This window comes from Oryzias melastigma, linkage group LG6 (genome assembly GCF_002922805.2).
Source record: "Oryzias melastigma strain HK-1 linkage group LG6, ASM292280v2, whole genome shotgun sequence".
NCBI lineage: Eukaryota > Metazoa > Chordata > Actinopteri > Beloniformes > Adrianichthyidae > Oryzias > Oryzias melastigma.
The window spans coordinates 10,822,667-10,843,651 of record NC_050517.1 but is presented as its reverse complement, the minus strand read 5'-3'; the positions used below and the strand labels follow the sequence as shown (position 1 = coordinate 10,843,651).

The 20,985-nt window shown below is 37.0% G+C and overlaps 2 protein-coding genes and 1 long non-coding RNA gene across 5 annotated transcripts in view; 2 read left to right on the top strand and 1 right to left on the bottom strand.

The window, feature by feature from the left end:
- The first annotated feature begins 1,996 nt into the window (after positions 1–1,996).
- Positions 1,997–16,161, top strand: LOC112152571 (forkhead box protein P2). Of its 2 annotated transcripts, none has more exons than XM_024282232.2 (15): positions 1,997–2,438; positions 3,933–4,037; positions 4,881–4,961; positions 5,765–5,861; positions 5,957–6,128; positions 6,535–6,633; positions 7,974–8,061; positions 9,951–10,058; positions 10,561–10,690; positions 10,758–10,828; positions 12,522–12,623; positions 12,699–12,820; positions 14,817–14,886; positions 15,018–15,139; positions 15,218–16,161. In XM_024282232.2, exons 1-15 carry the CDS (start codon positions 2,286–2,288, stop codon positions 15,318–15,320), a joined length of 1,623 nt encoding a protein of 540 aa, XP_024138000.1. In that variant the 5' UTR covers positions 1,997–2,285; the 3' UTR covers positions 15,321–16,161. The 2 variants fall into 2 exon arrangements, with proteins under 2 accessions (XP_024138000.1, XP_036068167.1); XM_036212274.1 differs by having other exon boundaries at positions 14,993–15,139.
- On the bottom strand, positions 9,671–18,276 carry LOC112152574. The gene is made up of 3 exons (XR_002920336.2): positions 17,948–18,276; positions 14,238–14,318; positions 9,671–10,045 (listed from the first exon to the last, which is right to left on the bottom strand). It is a non-coding gene; the product is annotated as an uncharacterized LOC112152574 (long non-coding RNA).
- A 125-nt stretch (positions 18,277–18,401) lies between these two features.
- The window catches only part of LOC112152572 (myoD family inhibitor domain-containing protein), a 48,506-nt gene continuing 45,922 nt past the window's right edge, over positions 18,402–20,985 (top strand). Inside the window, exon 1 of one of the 2 annotated variants that reach the window (XM_024282234.2) lies at positions 18,402–18,543. The gene's annotated coding sequence lies outside the window, so the exon portion shown is untranslated. The remainder of the gene's footprint in view (positions 18,544–20,985) is intronic. The other variant, XM_024282233.2, reaches the window with a different exon arrangement.

Below are 20,985 nucleotides of genomic sequence, written 5' to 3'. Positions count from 1 at the left end.
CCAATCAGATGCCTTGATAGAAGTAGGTGCTTTCACATCAAATATTCAACATTTTTGTTAGAAAGATTTCGCGTTGCCCTGTTACAAGTGGTAAGGGGTTGGACTTCCAACAATCTCACTCCTAATTGGTGAGGGGTTGCCATAGAGATGTGGACACAGACTGACTCTGACCAATCACTGCTCATTGACAATTTCTGGTTCTAACATGGTCACGTCCCTATTGTGGAAAAATGGCTCCTGAATTGACTCAATTTGGTTGGAACCAGAAGTAAACCATTTGATATGGGTGACATCGCATTCACTCGGTCCAGTTCTCAAATACAGTCACTGACTCAGACCAGCTCAGACCAACATGGTGTTGAGAAAAAATTAAAACTGAATTGGTGTTTGATTTGCTGAAAAATGTGTCTGGTCCTCTTGTGATCTGAACAGGAGTCATCCCTGTATCTCACTCGTCCATTTGATTGACAAAGTTTCCATCCACAGTTGATCTAACCCTATTTTATTGAACATATTTATGATCACAGGTTGCTCTGCTGTCGATAACTATCAGCCTGCATTGTTAATCTACCACACATTAGTAAATGCTCAACAAACAATAAAGAATTGTTTTTTCTAACTCACAGGAGTCAATCGAGCTATTCTAAGAAAAATAGACTCACCCTGCTGATAAACATGCAGCGTACTTTAAATTGCGCGCAGTATTTATTGTTGATCTTTAAATGTACACCCAGGGGGGTTCCGCTTTCATCCACAACCTAAATTAAAACAATTATTTGGTTTAATTGAGCCACAGATTCAAACGTAAGTGCAGGTGATACGTTGAACACTTTTTGATCCACTTGACAGTTTATTAATTTATACAGAGCGGTTTCTGAGTGATCTAAATAAAGACACACACGGCAATTATTCCCCCAAACTTATAGTTTAAAAGCATGTGGACAATAAATGTTGGATAAACAATAGTGGATGATCATCCTCAGCAAAACTCAGCTTGTTGGATGGAATAAAATGTAAGAAATTTGCAGAAAAGGTGCACGTATGTGTCGCTTTATTAAAAATACGTCAGTGTAACATTAGCAGCATTCTCTCTGCAGACTGAACCTTTAATTTTGTCACATTTCAAAATTAAAAATATCTTTGCATACATATCTCTGGTTCTCATATTTGATCTAAAGGGTTATTCTGTCTTTCAGTGGTGCTGAGTGAAACAAAGACTCCTCCCTCTGCAGGATGGCACAGAAGTCCATCACTTATCTCCTTTCATCAGTCTAGACCTGCTTTACTTGCAAGCTCCTGCTCCTCCAGGCTGCTCTGCATCCTCCTCATCCCGTGACGGTACGTACGCTTCATGAGTTTCTACTTTCACCACCATCTAACTTTAAACTGTTTTTCTGGACTTTATTTTTAATTTGTAAAACTCCTGCTTGCCGACACTCACGTTAAAATATGTCAAAAAATGATCTCCCCATTGAAAGATTTTCTAGGTAAAGATTTTTGATAAAATTATTTTTCTGTTGAAAAACTTTATTGATAAGATTATTTTTCTGTTGAAAAAAATGATTGTTAACAATATTTTTTCTGTTGAAAAAACTTTATTGATAAAAAATATTTTTCTGTTGAAAAACTTTATTGTTAAGAATATTTTTTCTGTTGAAAAAACTTTATTGATAAAAAAAAATTCTGTTGAAAAACTTTATTGATAAGATTCTTTTTCTGTTGAAAAACGTTATTTTCTGGTAACGCGGGGTCTTTTTACTTTCTTAGGATTTCATTTTTTGCAGTTTTCCAGTTTTGTCTTGTTTAATTTTTATTTTTTTTAATATTTTGATATACTCCACTTCTTCACCTTTCATGTCTCTGCTGTTAGTATTAATATTTTTAGTAAATAAAACAGTCAACAAGGAATTTAAAAATGAGTTTATAAAAGAAAAAGTACAACAACTGTCATGAAAAGTTTCTAGTGTCAAAATTTCTGTATTTGTTTAAATAATTTGATTAAATGAAAACTATTTTTTCTGACTGTGTGCGTCTGCAGCTTTTTTGCGATTTGTTTTGCAAGCTTTACTTCATAGGATAATTAGCCTTTGATTTTCCTTGATTTCTCCTTTTAGCCCGCTCAAAACAGCCACACCAGCTCTTAAAATAAGAACAAAAGTTTTGGTTTTGCCTTGTAGTTTGTACAAAGTCCTCATCCCGCTGGGATTATCATTTATCTTGGGCTCGTCAATCTCACATCTTTTTGTTTTTTATGTTGCTTGTTGTCTTTTAGGAGCTGAACTGAGATGCCAGAGTCTCCTCTAAGTCCCACGGCGGCCCGCCAAACCCCCGCCAGCTCCCTGCTCAGCCACACAGACGCTGGAGCGGAGAGAGCGGCTGATGGGGAATCCTGCAGAGGATTGAGGGTTGAAAGCTGGCAAAGCCTCCTCCAAAAACAGGTTCATTCATTCCCTCTTCTATCCAGTTTAAATCAGCAGATATCAGTATATTATCTTGCTCTAATTTAGATGTTTTCTGTCAGAACAGTCACACTCCTGCTCAATGTGCAGTTAAAGGAGGCAATTTAATTAGAATCTTCAAAAGTCTTTTATGTTTGTGAGGTTTTACTCAAACACATGATAATATGAATGATGAATGGTTATATAGGGCTTTACAGTACCGTTTACTCATGCACACGCATTCAAACACTGACAGCAGATCCACTGCCGAACACTGCCCACGGACACTTGATACACGGGTTTGATCAGAGGTCGACCACTCTACCTCTGCACCATGACCATATGTAGGAAAGGTGGATAACCACTGCAAAATCTGAAATGTATTTTCCGACTTTGTAAACTTTGTTGCGACTCCATGATTAACAAAAGATCAGCTGTTTCTTCTACAACTTTTTCCCTAGATTGTCTTAATTCTTTAAATCATTATTCAATTTAAGGTAATTATGTCTTGCATTTTTCTATTTTTTTTTCTTTTTTTGCCATAAAGGTTTTAATATGATTTGTCTAAAATTGTATATTTCGTTTACCAACTAACTGAAGAACAGAGGAATATTTAAACAATTGATTCTTACTTTGACAGATGTTTGTATCCATTATTCTGGAAAAAATAAGAGATACTGGATTATAACAAGATTTATTCACCGCATGTTTGAAGCATTTCCATTTAAAACTGTTCAAAAACACTTAATTGTTTTAGTTTAGATTTTAGTTTTAATTTGTGATGTAAAACAAAAGTGTTTTCATAAATCAGTCAGCTTTGTAAAACAAAAATCAAGAAGAACTTAAAACCCCCCTGAAATTTTTATAATAAATACTCAATTTTGCAATGTTTTAAAACTGGTTTCGATTTAATTCACATTTAAAAAATTAAAACTTAAATGACACTAATTTACAAAGTGAAATCTGTGCAGAAATTATTGATTTTTTTTCCTGCTAATCACATGTTTAAACTATTTTGTTGGTTCTTTTTCAATTGTGTAGATGTATTAATGCAACAGACATTAATTTAGTTTAAACTACTAAAAAAAACCAACAGAAAATTCAAAAAAATTATACTTTTCCTGTAGTTATTCATATCTTTTTCCTTTCTTTTTTTCCGTTTGTAGCCATGAATTGTCCGTTTGTGTCTAAGCAGGAAGCAGCCTCTGCTTCTCGCCGCTCACTCCCAAACAGAGCAGTTATTATTCCGGCCGTGTTTGCTCTCATTAATAGCCGTTCACTCCCATTAAAATCCACAACAAGCGTGAAATTGTGCCGCTAATCAGGTCTCCCATTATCTCCCGTTTTATTTAGGGTCAATGACACAATTCAGCATGATGATGTTCGCAGAAGGTTAACAACACTGTTGTGTAATTGGAAAAAATTCACACTTAATGCTTGTTCATGTTGACCACCTGACTCTCCTGACTCGACCGCGACTCTTTTGTCTCCAAGGCCTTGTTGTCTATGATGGCTCCTCAGCAGATGAAGCAGATTCTGTCTCCAAACCAGCTGCAGGCTCTGATCCTCCACAAGCAGCAAGCCCTCCTGCTCTACCAGGTACGTCAATCCCAATGCTCTGCTTTAGCTACATTATGAATATTTAAGAAAAACAGAAGACAGAATATCTGTGGTTTACTTTATTATTTCAAGTGGAAAATATCAAAAATTAACACTCCAAAAAGATGAAAAATGTTTCATATAATCACTTATTTTTATGCTTTTTTCTTCATGGGTTGCAAAGAAAATATTCTCACAGGAAATGTTTATTAAGAAAATGATAAATTAACTTAAATTATGTTAGTGAAAATGTTCATGCCTTAGAAAAAACGTAATAAAAAAAAATTCTACCTGCTTTGCCACTGATCTGTCAGAGTGTACCTCGCCTTCACCCAGCAGTAGCTCCGACGACCCCGTGACCCCAAAAGGGATTTAAGGGGTTAAGAATGTGGATTGATGAAAATGATATCATAACAAAGATGTTTGGTTCTTTTTGCAAAATATTCTAATTTGTACTGTCAGTGTTTTCTTGACCAACATCTTTAGTTTAGCTTTTGTAATTTTATGCTGTTTTTTAATTTTGTTCTTATTTATTCCTATCTTTAAGCTTTTGTCTTTCTTTTGTTGTGAAGCACTTTGGTACATGGAAAGGAGTTGTAAAGTGCTACATAAATAAAGTTTAATTCATTTATTCAACCAAAAATCTATATTTATTGTATTTGTTTCATGTTTACAACGTTCTAGGATGTGGAAACTTTTATGAAAATTCACCTTTTTTTGTGCCTGTTTTCACTGTAGGCTCAAAAACATGCAGAATATTCTTGTATTTTTTTATTTATTTATTTGATAATGTTGCAATAAAAACAATGACTTTATTTCATAATTTCCGTCCTAAATGTTTAGCAACATCTGAGGGAGCTTTACAAGAAATACCAAGAACAGAATGATCGTCTTCAGCAAGAGTCCAGCAAGAAAATGAGAGAGGTGACTCCTTTTGTTTGGCTTTTTTATTTGGGGATTAGAGTTTAATGTATTTTTATATTTAATTAAAAAAAAGAGTACTTTTTGGACATTTTTAAACAGTATTCTGATCCTCATACGTCTCACATGTGAGGTTAAAGTTATTTTGAATGTAAATATAAACATATGTTTTTATCTTTAACTCACTAGATCTAAGTTTTATTCTCTGTTAGTTTCTTTTGTTGCAAAACTTCATGGTTTCTATTAAAATTCTTTTGAAAAAGGTAACAAACTCCAAAATGATACTGTTAAATCTGGAGACCTTGTGAGCGCGGCGCCACAATAAGATGCATACATTTTTGAGTGCTACTTTTATTGATTTCTTCTTATTTTTTAAGCATAAAACAAAATAATTACATAAACAATTATAAACAGAAAATTATTTAGTGCTTAAAAAGAAGTGGGTAAAATAAAAATCATATTCATTTCCACCTCCAATAAATTTTTACACATTAAAGATTTAATCAATATTCATATAAACACAAAATAATTAAAAACAACTATTTTTAAATGCTTTAAAGTCACAATTTTCCACAGGCTTCTGGTTTTCTAATTTCAAGGTTTAAAAAAAAATTCAGTTTTTTGTTTATTTTTAAAACATTTTTTACTCATTTTTATTTTGTTATTCCACCGCCCCACAACTAGAAATACTCACTTTTTTGGGGTTGTCCTGACATTATGCTGTACATTCTCCTTCTCTTTTTGAAAGAGCTTTAGGATGTTCTGTTGAACATCATTTTAATTTTGATTTCTCTACGATCCTGCAGCTGCCTGCAGATCAACTGATATTCCAGCAGCTTCTTCAGCTCCAGCAGCAGCAGCTGCTTCACACTCAGAGACTGGCCTCTCCAAACCCGTCTTCAGGTCACCTTCAACCCCCAAAATTAATCTGATTTGTCTTATATCTTTTTCTACCCGCCACACATGAAAAAAACAAACACTTTCTGTCATCTTTTTAGGCTGTCTCAGTGCTGCAGAGATGCAGCAGATATGGAGAGAGCTCACATTTGGAATGTATGAAGAGAAAAACACCAAAAGGGACAATCAGGACTCTGCAGCTCAGACGATGTCAGCCAAAGACTTGTGGAGACTGACTGGAGAGCAGCTCCTGTCTTCAGGCGCGGCAGAAAGGTAGGATCCTTCAGTTGTAGAGTCACGGCAGTGCTCTGGTGATGCTGTCTCTGTGAACATGAAAGACTTGTCATCTACAGACGCAGTCTTTCTCTCACAGCGAGTGGGAGTTGTTTGCTTTTGAGACTTCACATCCAATCCCCAGAGGAGAGGTGTAATTGTTTGTTTGCTTTGAGTCCCTCCACCTGAGGTGGTTCAGCAAAGAAAAACTTTACACGACTACAGTACATGTCCCAAATCAAAAGTAAATAGTTTTCCGTTTATTTTTCGACAAACCTTCCCACCTTTCGCTGTCATGTCACGCTACCCAAAAAAAGAGAAGAGAGCTACTTTTATGTGAGTCTTTTGTTGCAGTTTTGCTGTCTGTCTTTTGTGGATTCTCATCCTCCTCTTCCTCCTCGTTCAGCACTGGTTCAGGTGATGAAGCTGCTGCACTCTTTAGTAACGGTGTGTGTAACTGGCCTGGCTGCGAGTCCGTCTGTGGAAACTTCACCCAGTTCATCAAGTAAGTTATATTCAGGAATTTAAATTTAGCCTGATAAAAAATCTTGACATGTGAGCTCACTGGTGGATTTGTATTTATCAAGTCTATTTTTTATTACAAATATTATCAATGACTCAAATATCTCCTGTTTACAGTACTGAACAACTGTTAATAAGTCAGTTTTTGTGCACAACTCTAATTTCTCCAAACATGGAGAAAAACAAAATCATCCAAATCCCAAGATATTATCATGAGCTCTAGTGTTTATGTTCCTTGATTTAATGTAACTTTTCAACCATAAACATGATTCCATTAGATGAATCATCATTAACATAATTCAAGTTGATTTTGAAGGAGAAAAGCGGCTTTTCTCCTTCAAAATCTACTGGAATTACGTTGAAAGTTACAGTACGTTAAAGATTTTGTGTTTAAGCGTCACCGACGACGCCTCAGGTGTTAAAGGGTTAACAAAATTACACAAAAAAGCCCAACAAACAAATAAACAAACTCCATAACCATATTTTGTCAGAGACAAGTCTGTCTCAAAAAAACAATGAATCCCGGACGAGCCCCCAATTAATGCTGCATCCCAATCTAGGTCCTTGTAAAAGCTAGATAAGATGCAAATTGAATTCTTCAGTGACTCAAAAACAAAATGCAGATGGGAAAAAAGCAGGGATGTAATCACAGAAAAATGGACACTACACAAAAAAAAAAAAATACAAGAACTGTAAGGATAGCAAATAAAGTGGTGCTCTGTTTCTCCATTTCCAACAGTTGATGATTTAACTCAGGGGTGTCAAACTCAATCGAACAAGGGGCCAAAATCCAAAACACACTTTAGGTCGTGGGCCGAACAGGATTAACATTTATTGAACACTCTAAAACTAGAATTTCTGCACCAATGTGCAAACAAGAAAGGCAGAAAAAAAGAAAGTGAGAGAATCTCCAACAGAAACATAGAAAAGACAGAAACAGAGACAGAAACACTCCAAGCGTACCAGAAAATCAAATATACGATTTTTACTGTAAACAATGTGATATATTGTAGAAATGCTTCTCCTGATCATTTGTCCTTCTGTAGTGTTCAAGAAAATTTTTATTTATGTTAAAAATTGTGCGAATAAAATATAAAACGTATTTTGTTTCTCAATCAAGTACCTAAGTCATGTATCTGTTGATCTGTATTTAAGACCATGTTTATGAAATCAAAAACATGTAAATGTTTTTAACTCTTGAACCCACTGGGGATTTCAGATCACACATGCATGTGTAGTAAAAGTAATCAAAAACGTCTCTCCGCACATCATTTTTGCAGTAGAATTTCATCCCTCATGATGATAACTCTGCATGTGTTTCAGGCACATGAGCAGTGAGCATGCTCTGGACGACAGGAGCACGGCTCAGTGCAGAGTCCAGATGCAGGTGGTTCAGCAGCTGGAGCTTCAGGTGAACGACCACATGTCAATGACAGTGACTTAAAATGTTCTTTAGAGTCCCTCTCTGATCATCTGTTCATCTGTTTTAAAAGCGTTCCCACTTTATATTTACGTCCTTTTTTTGCCAAAACCATTTTCAAGGACATAGTTTCTGCAGAGCGGCAGGAGTTCAATAGAAATTCTCCTTTTTTAGTTGTGGGCGGAACCGTTGGCGCGTAGCAATCCCGCCCCTCTTCCCCTCCTTATTGGTGGGAGTTTGGAGCAGGGAGCAAATAATCCTAAATAAGCTCTTTTTCAAACTGCATTTTTTTTATTTTCTCTTTATCCACATCAGTTTGAATAAAGAAAAACTCAGATATGCAATTTTAAGCTAATTTTATTTATATTTGCCCTCCATCATAATAAAAATGCCACAAGAACATTTTAAAAACACACAATATATATTGGAGAGGGTCTGCCGCCACAAACCTTTTCTGTTTAAACCTCATTTAAAAGCAGCAGTATTTTAGGTTGTTTTGGAGTTTAGCTAATATTTCAGATGCATGCTAACTATTTTGGCTAATTTGGGCTTTTTTTATTTTTAGGCTAATTTGGAGTTTAGCTAATGTTTCAGCTACATGCTACCCATTTTGGGTGATTTAGGATTTTTTTTTTTTAGGCTATTAACTTATATCTACTTTTAAAAACTCTGAAACTATTAAACGCTGCAGATCATAAATCTAGAATAGATAATAATGTGAAAAAAAAAGGGAAATTTTGTGGTTTTGAATGTTTTGCACTAGGGCTGCCATGATTAGTCTACTAATCGTTGACTAATCAACTATTAAAATAGTTGACCACTAATTTAGTAGTCGATTAGTCGTTACTGTATATTACATGGAGTCAGAGTGTAGTAAAGTTGACAGTGATATTGGGATTCTGCTAGCTTTTTGGAATATTTTGGCATTTATTAAGGGTTTTTATGATAATTGGGAGTTGAGCCAATATTTCAGTTACATGCTAGCTATTTTTTTTTTTGCTAATTTAGGATTTTTTGTATTTTTGGTTGTTTTGGAGTTTAGCTAATATTTCAGATGCATGCTAACTCTTTTGGCTAATTTAGGGTTTTTTGTTGTTAAGCTATTTTGGAGCTTAGCTAATATTTCAGCTACATGCTTTGGGGTGATTTAGGATTTTTTTTGTTTGTTTTTTTAGGCTATTTTAGAGTTTACCTGATATTTGAGCCACATGTTAGTTGTTTTGGCTAATTTAAGTTTTTTTTCAGTTTAGGTTAATTTGACATTTAACTAATATTTTAGCTGACTATCAGCTTCAGCATTTTCATATCAACTTCAGTATTTTTAGCTATCAGCACTAGCATCTTCAGTGACCAAATTCAGCTTACAGCATTCATACTAGCATTATCACAGGTAATGCTATATATCCAGTTTTTAGTGAGTTTAAAGCTAATGATGGTTTAGATGTGTGTTTTACATCCAGTTTGCACATTACTAGATTTGTCGACTAATCAGAAAAAATAATCGGTGATTAGTCAACTGTTAAAATTATCGATTGTGGCAGCTCTAGTTTGCACATTTTCTTTCGAAGTCTCTTTACATCTTCAAAAAGCTGCAAGAGAAAGTATGTGAACCCCTCGAGAGTACCTCCATTTCTGCACGAAATGGACACATGATGTATTTTTTTTCTCAGTCTAAATCACAACAATGGAGAAAAAACATTTTCTGCTTAAATCACACCAAAATGTGTTTTCATGTTTTTATTGGACACAATTGTTTGTCCAGTTTATGCATAAAACCCAAGTAATTCCAAAATCTTCACATATATTTTATGCAGCAGTCATCTACATACATAGTATTTTTCCTAATTCATAAAATACAACCTCCCTCCTGGTTCCAACAGCTCTCCAAAGAACGTCTGCGTCTCCAAGCGATGATGGCCCACCTTCATCTGCCTTCCTTAAAAGGAGCCCAGTCCTCTGACCCCGCTGTGGAGCTCTGTGGACCAAAGGTAGAGAGACAACTGACTCAATAATGCACATCTAATTAAAACTTTATTTTCTTCCTAATTGCTGAAGTTTCTTCCATTCTGTAAGTGAGCAGATGAACTATCAGGCTTGGATAATCGGATTTCTCAGGCCCTTCAGGACAAACCTGTTTTGGAGGCACTCCTGCATGAAGCAGCCCATCAAATGTGTGCTATTGTGTTCTCAGACAGCACACATGCTGTGATTATGTGAAAACTAATCATTTGTTAATCTTCCAATCATCATGCCCTAATCACAACACTGACCAAACAATTTCACCCTGTAATTAACAATAATTGCCTTCCTTTTTTGGGGGGTAAACATGGAACCACCTCAGTTGAGGCGATTCGAATCGCTTCGTTCCAGCCTGTTAGAAATGTCTCGCCAATGTTTTTTTTTTTTTTTTTTTTTTGGTCTTCTGTCAGTCCTTTTGTTCCTTTTGTTGCATGCTGTCAGCTGTGGTAGTCACCAAAAACCTGTGTCCAGGTGTCCCAACAACCTCTGGGTCCGGTCGGCTCTCGATCCAAGACGAGCGAAGAGGACTCGTTGGCTGTCAGAGCGAGCGCCGGGGCCATCAGACGTCCCCATCACCAGCTGATCTTCTCTTTGTCTTCAGGTGAAACCAGATCTTTTCAGGTCAAGACACTTTGATTGTGTGCTACTTATTTATCTTCTTGTTCCAGAAAATGAATACGAGCTTTACAAGAGCGCAGACATCAGACCACCGTTCACCTACGCAACTCTGATTCGACAGGTAACTCCACCTTAAGCCTCGGATCTTTGGAAATGTTTGTGTTTCTGTTTAACCTGGGTTCTTGAATTAACTTTTTTATTTTGACAGTCCAGTGTTCACCTGGAATCTCATTACCTGATTCTAGCACATGGACCTACAGTTGTTAAAGGCTTGGTGTGAAATGTTGAAGCGGTACAAATCTCATGAATCTTGCTCCAGACTTTTTCTTTCACAGCTCTATTCCAACGCATTCTCATCCCCAAGTCGTCACACGATGACGTTTGATTTAGAACCTTCCGTCACTTCTTGACGATTTGGTGTCCCCATCTCGTCATTTTTGACGTGGTGCCTGTTCCAATTAAATCAAGATCAAAATGTGACGGCGAATGAGAATGTGTTGTCTATTCTAAAATATAAAACATTTGATGTCATATGATTCTGGTGGGGGACAAACCACAATTATTAATTTATCATCCACGATCCATTTTCAAACGGTTGGCACTGAGGTGAAATGAAAAGGACGCCAGTGTGACGTCACCACCAATCTGAGCCCCTGATTGGTCACGTTCAAAGGCTGCTTGTTTTGACCGTAGAGCCTGAAAACAGTCGTAGAATTTTGCGTAGCGTGCATAAACTTGACCTTGAACACATGTTGCAGAGACCAGTGTGAACATAACTAATATACACATAATATTATACTTCAGGTTCCAAAGTATGAATATTTGCATGTTTTTAAGCTTTGATTAGTTAAAAACGGTATATCATACTAAAAATGTAGACTACGAGCACTTGAGACTGCTTCTTTTAAGTATTCTTTTCAGTATTTTTAATTCTGTTCTAATTTTTTTGCATTTCTCGATTCATGGCTCCCTTGAAACGAGTTTTTAAATCTCAATGGGACTCCCGTTGGTTAAATAAAGGTTTAAAAAAAGTAGTTCCACAGCCTTGGTTTATGTTTTACAAAGGATGTCACATTGTCATACTACTGTAAAAACTGTGAAAATACCAATTTTTGCTTTTCAATCCTGATAGCTGAAGATGCTGAAATTAATAGCTGAAATGACTGAAGCTTATAGCCTAGCATAATATTGGTTAAATGCCAAATTAGCAAAAAAAAAAAAAAAAAACCAGCTAGCATTTAGCAGAAAAATAGCTAAACATGAAAATAAATATAAAGTATAAAAACTGTAAAAAACAAAACAAAACAAAAAAACTAAATTAGCCAAAACAGCTAGCGTGTGAATAGTAGCCTAACTCCAAAACAGCCACAAAAAATAAATAAAATAAAAATAAAAAAAAGCCTAAATTAGTCAAAACAGCTAGCATGTAGTTGGACTATTAGCTAAACTCCAAAACAACCTAAAATACAAAAAAATTCTACATTTGCCAAAAAGGCTAGCATGTAGCTGAAATATTAGCTAAACTCCAAAATAGCCTAAAACTATTTTCACAAATGCCAAAAAGCTAGCAGAATGCCAGTTTTTAAAACTGTAACTTTTTAACATAATTTTTAATAATAGTAAGGCAGGAATATTATTCCAGAATAAAGCAACTTAAATAGCTTTCAATATTTTACTCTCCATAAAAATATATTTTGTTAAAATCATACAAGTTAAAAATGAGCACAAGATGACATCGGGCTATTAATAACAATAAAATAAAATTATCAGGAGGGCTATCCCCGGGCCTTGACTTTGTCACATGTGATCTACAGGCTATCATGGATTCATCGGACATGCAGCTAACCCTCAACGAGATTTACAACTGGTTCACGAGGACGTTCGCCTATTTCAGAAGAAACGCTGCCACCTGGAAGGTTAGCAGACACACCAACAGTCATCTCTAAAGTGGTTCTGATCAAACAGTGAGATCTCCTTCACTCTGGTCACAGAACGCCGTCCGCCACAACCTGAGCCTTCACAAGTGTTTTGTTCGAGTGGAGAACACAAAGGGAGCCGTGTGGACGGTGGATGAGACGGAGTACCAGAAGAGGAGGCTGCAGAGGATCACAGGGTAAAACTCCTGCTCCTCACTGCCCTGCCCACCTGAGAACCAGTAAAAAAAACTGTTTCCAGAAACACCTCGGTCTCAGAGAAACTAAAACACTGTCAGCCTGATGAGGACATGCAAGATTGCATTCCAGGAAAAGAAAAAGAAAAAAATCACCAAACTCTAAACATATTGACTAAAGAGAAATGACCATATGAAAATCTTCAACTCCGGTTGAAAGAACCAGATTTAGTGCGTTAGTCCTTTTGTTTTCTGGTTTGTGTAAAAAGTCTGCTTTTATTTTGCTGTATGCACTTACATATTTCAAGTAATTAAAAAATACCCAGCTAATAATTTGGTAGAGGCTATTTAGTGAACCAAATGTTGACAGATGATTGCAAAAAAGTGACAAATTTCACTTAAAAACAGATTATTAGAGTTAGAATTTAACTTTTTTGTTATTGCACAGGTCACAGGTAAACAGAAAAAAATGCAGTTTGCATCAAACCAGAGTGCTTTAGCCATAAAAATATGTACATTGTAGAAGAAAGCAGTCATAACAGGTATCCACAGGGCAAAACAAGTCGACTCCTGAAATGCAAATATAAATTTTGTGTTTCCAGTAGAATGCATAATGTTTCTATGAAGAAACTGAAACATAGGTGCAGTTCTGTTAGATAGTTTATATAATTGGCCTCATTTGGTTCACGTAGTAAACACAAAAATATCTCGTATGGGGGTTGAGTCATACGGGTACAGCAGTTTTTTGGGATGTTCAGGCCTGTGGACCTGTGTGAGTTCCACTGAGGTTCATGCGGCCACACCAAAGGATGTCATGAAAATGGAAGCCAGGGGCGACTGTGTGGTTCCCCTACAGATGTACTCATTTTGGACAAACTGTTCTCTCTGTTGAGGGTTGTAATATCTGGAAAAATGTCCCTCCAACCCCAAGAGAGTGTCCCACTTTTAATACGTTTCAGAAAGCAAGTTAAACTTTGGCTTATTTCAAAACTATATATATATATATATATACATACATATATATTGCAGTCTAGAGACCACTTTATTTTAACCTTCAAACTCTTAGAGAATTTTGTATTAATATCATTCTTATTTTTGATGTTATGTGTTTTTGTTGTTGACAAAACTCCAACTTGCTCAAAGACTATGGTTGAAAATTAGCTTTGTAGCTAACACTGGCACAACTACAAAAATGTCCCTGAATGTGCACTGTTCCTGTTCAAATAAATATTAAATAAAATTAAATAAATAAAATAGAGCGTACCATTGTCGTAGGTGAAGTAAGTGAATGGTAAAGTATTTGTAAGAATAATGTGACATGAACTAATGACGTACTAAGGATGATGTTGAACGGTGCCCTCTACGCAGAACTTCAGTAAAGCTTTAGGTCACATGTCTCACCTTCTTCCCACTGACTTACCCTTATGTGTTGCTTAAAGCCTCCTCTCCATTGGAGATCATCCAGCTGCTCCTCTTTTTCTTGCTCTACTTTTTGTACATCCTGTAAAACAGAAATTTAATGTTGTTTGAAAGAAGATTACAGAAGAATATTTAAGAAGAATACAGCAGTTAAGAGGAAAACAGAATCGCTAGCTTAGCGCTATTTTGGTGCTTTCTAATGTCGTCATCACTTTCTGCCAATCAACGGGTTGGAAAGGCAGTTCCGCCTCAGCCGTCCCGTTCTATTTTTATATGGAACTACAATGGATGGGGGCCCTAAAGAGGTACGGATTGATACTTTATAATGACTCCATTTTAAATGGAAACGCTGAAAATACCGGACCGGACCGCTCAGTGGGAACAAAGTTTAGGTGTTCGCCTGCAACATGCTCATGGAAAAATATGTGCATGAACATTTTCATCTTACTGGCCATATGAAATTTTACCATATTTCACCCTCATAACTTGTTTCTTATTTCATTTCTTACAAAATTAGCAAATGATTTACTTTTCTGATATTGTTTTTAACTGTTGCAAACATTCCTGTGTTTTACTGCAGAAGTGCATCTCTGATGAAAGCCGTCTCCTCAAAGCCAACCTTTGGGAAAAGTCTGCACACCAGCTTACAGGTGAACATTTATTTCATAAACTTTTATAAATCTGTGCGAGTAAATATGTCAGATTCTTTCCCCAAAAGAGTTTGATGATTGATTGATGAACTCCTTCATTTTGGAGATCACAGTGTTCACGTTCTCTGCAGGCTTCACTGGGACAGGCCCCACTGCCCAGATTCAGGAAGCAGAGTCTGAGCGGCTCCTCGAGGCGTCAGTTCCAGGAGCAGAGAGCCGCAGACGACAGCAGCCTCAGGAAGCAAAGCCAGCGGTGAGTTGGATTGTTGGTGATCTCGAGCGGCAAGTTGACTGATCCTGATAGTAATATTCAAGTTCTGGATTCTCGCAGGGACTTTTTTAACGAAGAGGAGGAGCTGAACGACCAAGAATGTCTGCTGACGGTGGTAAAGTCCATCAGCCAGCAGGACAGCGCAAAAAAAGACGATGACTAACAACTGTTTGACCTCGAATGACCCCTCTCAGCCGGTGTTCTCCATTTAAAAGAACTGAAAACCCAAAAGGGTTTTTCAGTCAAATTTATGGAATGTTGAAGGCTTTTCTGAATTTGAAAACCTGAAAGATTTAAAAATAAATACAGACAAAAATGCAGCAAAAACATCTGCAGTAAAAACAGTGAAAGTTTAGAAGAAAAAGAAGGAAAGGATGTCACACTCTGTTTAATTTCTGAAGGATGTTTTTAAAGCATAACTGCAGTGATGTGTAAATTAGAAAAAAAAATATGAATTCAGGAAACAAATGAATCTGAATATTTGCATAATGTGTTAAAAACTACTGTTGTGAGTACATTCATGTTTTTTATGTAATAGACATTATTCAGACTTTCAAAATAAGAGTAAAACAGCTGGAATTGTTTATTATAACATATGTAAGCATCTTTCATCTAAATAAATAAGAAAATGGCTTCAGACGGCCATGAAAACACACTAAGATTAAATGTGGTCATCTAAAGTACAGCTATTTTAAGCTTTGTAGCTTTTCCCTAAAATGTACCTGTTTAAAACACGCATTTGATTGTTTATGCGTAATCTGAATAAAGTCTGCTGAAAGAAACTCTGTTTACAAATTCAAAGAGCATCTGTGTGGTTGTTTTCTACCTTTATTCCTTTAAAGATCTGAAATATGTTTTAAATGATAAGTAGTTAAGAGTGTAAGCAACTATTTATATTTGTTGTGTATGAATTTATGTGTTTTCCCTGTAATAAAGATACTGCTGCCATTAAGAGCAGACACTTGCTGTTTATCTGTGCAGATGAATAAAGAACATGAAAAATTGTAGATTTATTTATTATTTTTTATCAGGGTCAAACTCCTTTCCAAGGAAGCCAAGATTTAGAACAAAGGAATTGGAGAGATATATTTAAGTTTCTGGTCCAAACATGAATAAACAGGACAAAGAAACAAAAAATACTAAAACGCTTGCCGCATTCCTGTTATTAAAAATTATATGCCAAGCAAATATTATAGAATCTAACAAAAAATATTTATAAAACTTTAAGTAGATGATTTCACTGAACTTGATAGGATTAAGTTAATGATTTGTGTAGGTATATGAGTGTGTATTTACATTCCATGTTTATTCAAAATGCAGGGTACTAAGAGATAATTTTTGTTTCTTTTGTTGGATGATTTATTTTGGTTTATTCAGGATAGGGGCAGATAATGTGAGTTTACTTCTTTCTGCTTCTTTTCATTTGTTTTTATTTTTATTGTTTTTATTTTATATATTGTTTTATTGTTAATAAAGGAAATGAATGTTTAAAAAATATATATAATTATTATTAATATGATATTTTCCATTTAGAGACTAGATTGGTCAGCTGCAATAATGTCTCCAGTTCTTGCTCAGATTTTACATAAAACATTTTTGTTTTTAAACACTTCATATTACAATGATCAATTCAGGAAAAAAAAGATAATAGTTTCCAACAGAAAAGAGGATAAAATTACCACTTTATAAATTTAGATTCGATAAAATTTAATTATCACACATACGTTAAATATACATTCTGGGGGAAAATAAAAACCAGTCTGTGTAAAAATGATGGTTTGTTGCTGCTCCCTTGCTTCTGTGATCCCATCACCCGTAAATGTGCATCCGGGATCACTGCAGAGTCTCCTCAGCCCAAACACAACTCCAAACAGAGCCTCCACCCTTACAAGAAACTATCAATCCTATTTTATGCATATTAACTCATCCATTCATTTTCTTAACCACGGACTATGATGTTTGCAATACACTCAGTGTCTGCACAACTGTGCCCAACAAGGGTCGAGGGTGTTGTAACACTTGTGCTATCCTAGGCATGTTTACATTAAAATACTTTTTTTCAAGGATATTTTATCTTCACTGGTGTCCATGGCAGACATAAACTCCTGTCCACCTATGTCCACTTTTGTCATGGAAGGGATTACCCGTCAATGTAAGGGTGGGGTGATCTGGACCCAAAAGAGAGCACAGGGGTTTAAAGGAGACCCGTGTCTAGAACACCTGTTTGAGCTGGAATTTATTGAAGACAGGACACAATTGGAAGATATACAGTATTCTGCATCTAAAATGAAAGTTTTTTGGTTAATCACCACTAGCGCAGTGGAGAAATTGGTTGCTATAACATATGCCAAATAATTAATATAAAAAGTCTAAATGAGCGTTTTTGAAACACTTATCACTTTTCAAAATAAAAATATCTGCCAGAACTGATGGCCGTTGAGAGTGCAAGTTTTTAGAGGGTTACTCAGAAATGAGTGAACAGGTGAAAATACAACTTTGGGGTTGTTTAGGAGTGAACCGTATAATGCACTTAAAATCTCAAAAAGATGTTTTTTTTTTGGTATGGCCCCTTTAAATGCACTCACTACAGACCAGTGATGTGCAGTTAAGTTTGTAGGTGATGCGGCACTAACTCCTTAAGAGTCAGACTTGTAAACTATTTTATTTCAATTCAATTTTATGACTGCACGCTCTCACAGTGTACGCTAACAGAGAGAATACTGTCCCATTCATTTAACTGCAGCTAGCGGTTAGCCGCTAAGCTAGCGCCAGCTTTCACTCAGAACTTACTTGATTTTGCTGCTTCGAGAATCAGATGAAGTTGGTTGTTGTTGAGTCACTGTCCACTGTCGGTAATTCTTTTTATCCACATGTTCTGCAAACTGCAAACCGTTTTTTGGTGTCGATCTCTAAACTTAAATGCTAGAACGAAAAACACCGGCAAACAGGAACTCGCGCATTGAAGAGGGGAAGGGCGGGGAGCTGTGTTTTTCTGCATTTTGATTGGTTGAACTGTCGATCAATCCAACGTAGTAGCCCTGATTTGATTGGGTGTTGGGCCGACGCCACACAGAGACCACGGCGCGGGCTTTATCTTAACTACTCTTTTCTGAATGTGGAAATGCCGCTCGCGCATACCAAAGTCCTGAGAAACCGTGTAAAAAAAAGTTTTCAGGTCCATGTGCAGATATTTTGCAGATGTGAATGCAGCTAGTGACGCAATCGAAACCCCCGTGGTCTACAGCACGCATGCGCCGTGAAAACAAACCGCCCAGCGGGAGTGAGGCTTAACTGAGAGGAAAAACGAAACGCTCACCAGAATTAACGGTCCGTACTGTACTACTCTTCACCGGACCGGACCGGACTGGACCGCCCAATGGAAGCAGGTTTAATTTCTTAACATTTCTTGCTTCTCGGATTACGTCACGTATTTCCCAGCATGCACCGAAGCTCAAAATTAATCTTTTTTTAAAAGAAAAAAACATTTAAAGTTATATTTATTTGTCTTTATATTTTAGAAAAAAACAATAAAAAATATTTAAAGTTATATTTACTTTTCTTTATATTTTATTTACAAGTAACAAACATGTATATATAATTCAAATTTGCCAATCAAAAGCTTGGAATTAAAACCTCTTGTTTACATGCTGCGTTAGACTGCAGGGTATAAATAGAGCTCGGCGTCAAATTCTCTGTCGGTGAGATCTGGCTGGCAGTGTGTCTCAATACAATTGACGAGGAAGGACGGCAATAAGCCATGGGTGCAGAAGACGGCAATGGGAATGGAGATAAGACAGGCAAGGTAGTTCACATCAGCATATAATAACACCTATGTTAGATACACAGGGTTAATAGAGAGAGTCCACACATAGGCTTAAAATACAACACTTAGTAGGCCGTCCTTCCTCACTACCAGTCCCTCACCAACATTTTCTTATGATGCATGCTTTCCTTTTTAGTCAGTTAGATTACTACAATGCTCTCTGGTTTATTAAAAAAAAAAAATCTCTTTCAAATGTACAATTATTACAGAACTCAGCATGACTTCTGACAAGGACCAGGGGTGGGAGCATATTACACCAGTTTTAAAATTGCTGCATTGGCTCCCTGTGCGTTTCAGAATTGATTTTAAAGGGCCCTGCCAAGAAAATTCTACTTTTTGAGATTTTAAATGCATTTTACTGTTCATTGCTCACTATAAAAAAATCCCATTTTAATCCACATATCTTCCAGTTGTGTCCTGTCTTCAATACATTCTAGCTCAAATGGTTTCCTCCTAACATGTCTTTATGCAACTTAATTCCATAATTAACTTGTTATTCTAAAACATCTTTCTTTTAAGACTAGACAATAATAAATCTGCAATAAAAATATGAAAAACATGTCCTCTAAAATTATGTCCATCCTAAAAAGTTTTGGTGATAAACAACATAGCGGTGGGAGTGACCAGGATGGATAGGATCAGGAATGAATACATCAGAGGGACAGCACATGTTAGAGGTTTTGGAGATAAAGTCAGAGAGGACAGACTGAGATGGTTTGGACATGTTCAGAGGAGAGACAGTGAATATATTGGTAGAAGGATGCTGAGTCTAGAGCTGCCAGGAAAGAGGTCTAGAGCAGGGGTCTCAAACTCGCGGCCCGCGGGCAAACTGCGGCCCCCGGGCAAACTGCGGCCCCCGAGATGATCATTTGATGATCATTTCTTAATACGAAAGATTACTGTTAGTGCGGCCCGCAAGGTTGATATGAATGACAGTTGTGTGCAGAGCTGAATGAACCAATCACAGTGAGGCATAAGGCTCTGGAGGCGGGACATCGGCTGGGCTGTCCAGTGCCTTACTCAGTCAGCTGGGCGGAGTAGAAGCAGAGAAGCCACTGTCACTGACTCCGTGCGGCGGCAACAGTCCTCTGCTGATCTCGGCTCAAAAAATAAGGAGGCACTGTGATCTAGCATGTATCTGTAGCCATCTACATTATGGCGGATCGTGCTCAGAGAGCTGCTGTGTGTTTGTTCTTCTCTAGGTGCTTCCACACCGGCCGCGTCGCAAAAAAGTCAATACAAACGCCCGCACACGAGAATTCCTGCCCCAAGCGTATATGGAGCGTGCGTTGCAACGCAAGTTAACATCAGTCAGGTCGCGAAATCTATGTACAAATTGGGCACACATTGAGCGCGCGTGGAATCTTCTACACGGGTTAACATTTTCACACACAGTCGCAGCAACGCAGTGCTGTGACCAATCAGGGACTCTGATTCGGGAGCTGCTTGTGGACAGCGTCTGCTTCAAAGCACAGAAGTGCCAAACATAATCACGGAAGAAAAATGATCACATGCGGTTTGTGCCCGACTGGGTTAATATGACACCCACACAGACATTTAAAAAGACAGAGTTGTGAAAACAAAAAAACATGGAGCAAAATTTGGGGGATTTTCAGGTGCTTTCATTTTTTGCCCCGAGGTTCTCCCTATTGTAGTTAGTGGAGGAGCAATAACGAACGGTAAAAATACAACAGAATAAGAATTTCCCCAATTCTGCTACGTGCGTGACCGCGCTGGTTTGGATACCACCTGCTCATCGCACGTCTATTCTTGAATGCACCACACGCGGCCGATGCGCGCACCTTCAAAAACACCGACCAGTATACTGTAGGTGCGTCGCGGAGAGCGAAAGTGCGCATGCGCCACAGTCCCTCGCAACTGAAACTTAAAACCGAGACTGACTCCGTGGAATAACATATTACAGCGCCCCAAAGATGTCCCTTTCAAAGTCTGCAGTAAAGAGAAAAGTCGGTGATGAGCACAGACAATTTCAGGAAAAGTGGGA

Excerpts from the sequence above, each read along its gene's own strand:
- LOC112152571 (XM_024282232.2), top strand. The coding sequence starts at position 2,286 with ATGCCAGAGTCTCCTCTAAGTCCCACGGCGGCCCGCCAAACCCCCGCC. Across the intron at positions 5,862-5,956 it reads CTCTCCAAACCCGTCTTCAG|GCTGTCTCAGTGCTGCAGAG; the intron begins GTCACCTTCAAC and ends TCATCTTTTTAG. Across the intron at positions 6,129-6,534 it reads TCTTCAGGCGCGGCAGAAAG|CACTGGTTCAGGTGATGAAG; the intron begins GTAGGATCCTTC and ends CTCCTCGTTCAG.